Below are 2,595 nucleotides of genomic sequence, written 5' to 3' on the forward strand. Positions count from 1 at the left end.
CCGGTATTCAAACTTAATGCATCCCACTGTATTGCGCAGTAGTACTGGGCAAAAGTATATTTTTATGAAACTTGATTTTTCATTGTTGAGATGAGAGTTCTTCTCGGGTTTATGTCTCTAGTTGATTTTATCTAGGACTTTGAACTTTAAATGTAGGACTTTCAGACTAACAGTCTGAATCCTGAAGATGAGAGGGATTCCCAGTTTTCCAACACACATCGGCAAAACCTGTTCGGGGTTATACTAAATTAAGTTTTCTAAGAGGACACGGATTATAAACTCTTACAGTGGGGTGCAATAAGTTTGAGGGTTTTTGGAGGTACTAAAGCAGCCATCGACATCAGCAAGGCACTGCAGACCAGCTGAGGAGAGATCAGTCCTGAATCAATGTGCAAATAACTCGGCCTCATTATGGGCTCCGCCCTCAAAGGGGAGCTATATATCTATGAGACGGAGCGTAGAGTCTTTCCAACCATCACAGCAATCTAAAATTCCCTGCCGAAGCACCATTAATGTCAAGGAGCTGTTGACTTCGAAGTGCCGTCCCTGTTGCCGTCCTTGCAGAATCGACGTCCCTGTCGAAATGCCGGTTTCTGTGGCGCACTGAAGCAGCCGGTCTAGCCGAATTAGATCCTTGTTATGTGGCCGCTTTAGGATTGCCGCTCTAATGTAATGTGTCGCACTGGGATGTGCTTAAAATGGATTGAAGGTCGCGTCATTCATAATGAGCAGCAGTAGTGAGTTGACTGGTTCTATCTTCTGTGTGGGGTATTGTTGGAAGAATTTATGGTTCCCCCTCAACTTCAGGGTTAAGGTTCAAGATTAAAGTTAAATTTTGACGTCCTAAAACTTAAATCGTAGGACTGTCATCTAGGACTCTAGGACTCTAGGACTCAAGTCCTAGAATGAATCAGTCGAAGATATAAGGCCTCAAAGGCCCTTCGACTGCAAGGGGTTATTAATAACAATCAATTATCAACTGCACTCGGCATCCCTGCGGGACTCATCGGCCGGAAAATCATTAGGCCCGGCAGGCTCCTTAGGGCCCGTGTGGGGGCCCTTGTGTTGCTCGCAGAAGCTCTTGTCATTATAGGAATCGACCTCCTGCCTTTGATCGGGATCTGAAGAGGTATTCATTTGATTGAATCGCCATGAACTGTATAATAATTTGGCTATGAAAGGTTGGAAGCAGAAGCTTTTAGTACCCCGCTCATACCGCTGTAATAACAGGGATAAGGTGGGCCGGGTTAGGTAGGTAGGTAGGTAGTGTTTATTACGCCCGGGAGAACAGGTCTCATAGGGCCTGCGTCTACGCTCAGCTATTCACATGTCCCCGCTTTTCGTCCATTTCTGCACAAAAGAAAGCCCTACTGCTCTTCCCAACCTTTGTTTTTCTAGCCCCGTTTGCTTGACTCTGTTTGACAGGCCTGCTTGAAGGCCGACTAAAATATCTCCAAGTGTTCAGCGTCCTATCTTCAGCAGCTGGAGCATGGTCTGTCAACTTGAGGCTGTTGTCAGTAGTTAACTGTGATGTTAATGTTTAATAATCTTTTGTTTTCTCCTTCTCAAACTCCTTCCTGGCTCAATCTTCCCGTTGCCATCGCAAATTTGACCGTCGCTCGCACCGCTTCTAGGTTAGGTCTCCACTTTGTTCCGTCCGATGCCGACTTTCCTCCCAGGAAGAAGGAAAGGTTGCCGATCATATCTTGTCCAATCTGTCGCATGACCTGACGCTCTGCTTCCCATCTACTGCATCGGAACAGGAAATGCTCCATCGTCTCTGGTCCACATCCACATTCACACATGTCCGACTCTACGGCTCCAATCCTGCTTAGGTAGCTATTGATCCTCGCCATTCCCGTACGAAGCTGCGAGAGCACGCCGGCTTCTCGTCTCTTGCAGCTGTCGTATAGTGCTTGCGTATGTTTGCCTGGTAGAGCTCGATCTATTCGCTTCGAGTAGTTCCCTACACTATCAGGCAGTCTCCGCCGTTGATGTAGCTGTGCTGCTGTAAGCCTGAGCCGGGTAGAGCGGGCCTGAAACGGTAGCGATTGCGGCGAGCATTCTGCTCTAGTAGCCTTCTTGGCTTGTCTCTTTGCTTCCAGGTTCATGCTGAGGCCATCGGCTCTGGATGGGACCCACATCATCTTAACTCTGTTATTTCCCTTTCTCAGTCGCTCGACGTGCTCGTAGATCTGACGGATGGTGACCTGGCCGGACTGTTGTCGCGGTCGTACGATCGCCTTGAGTGACGACGTTTGCAGAAATTGGACGCCATAGGAAAGTGTCGCACTGAGCGTGCTTAAAGGGTTAAAGTAAAATGTGTTGAGCAGCAGCAAAAATATGTTGATTGTTGTCTTAAGTTATCTCTTGTGCGGGGTATTCCATCCCGCACAGTTACTTAAAGCATATAGCTAGATTACTAATGCCTACCCTGCGACAGAAAGACTAATTTCGCGTGGCGAATGACTAATCCTCTATGGCCAATAGCATTCCTGTAATTAGCGTGTAGATATGTTCCGATTTCTCTAGCTCAGCACGTCCTGTGCTCCAGTAGGGGACTTTCGGGGCCTACGGCCCCCCGGACGAAAAATA

General features: G+C 47.7%; 1 protein-coding gene across 1 annotated transcript; it reads right to left on the reverse strand.

Annotated features, from left to right (window-relative positions):
• Positions 1–1,635: 1,635 nt before the first annotated feature.
• Positions 1,636–1,746, reverse strand: FOIG_16843 (uncharacterized protein; the record flags this gene model as incomplete). Its single annotated transcript, XM_031218322.1, has 1 exon — positions 1,636–1,746. One exon carries the CDS (start codon positions 1,744–1,746, stop codon positions 1,636–1,638), a length of 111 nt encoding a protein of 36 aa, XP_031051964.1.
• Between the last annotated feature and the right edge of the window lie 849 nt (positions 1,747–2,595).

This window comes from Fusarium odoratissimum, assembly GCF_000260195.1.
Source record: "Fusarium odoratissimum NRRL 54006 unplaced genomic scaffold supercont1.230, whole genome shotgun sequence".
In the NCBI taxonomy this organism is placed as follows: domain Eukaryota; kingdom Fungi; phylum Ascomycota; class Sordariomycetes; order Hypocreales; family Nectriaceae; genus Fusarium; species Fusarium odoratissimum.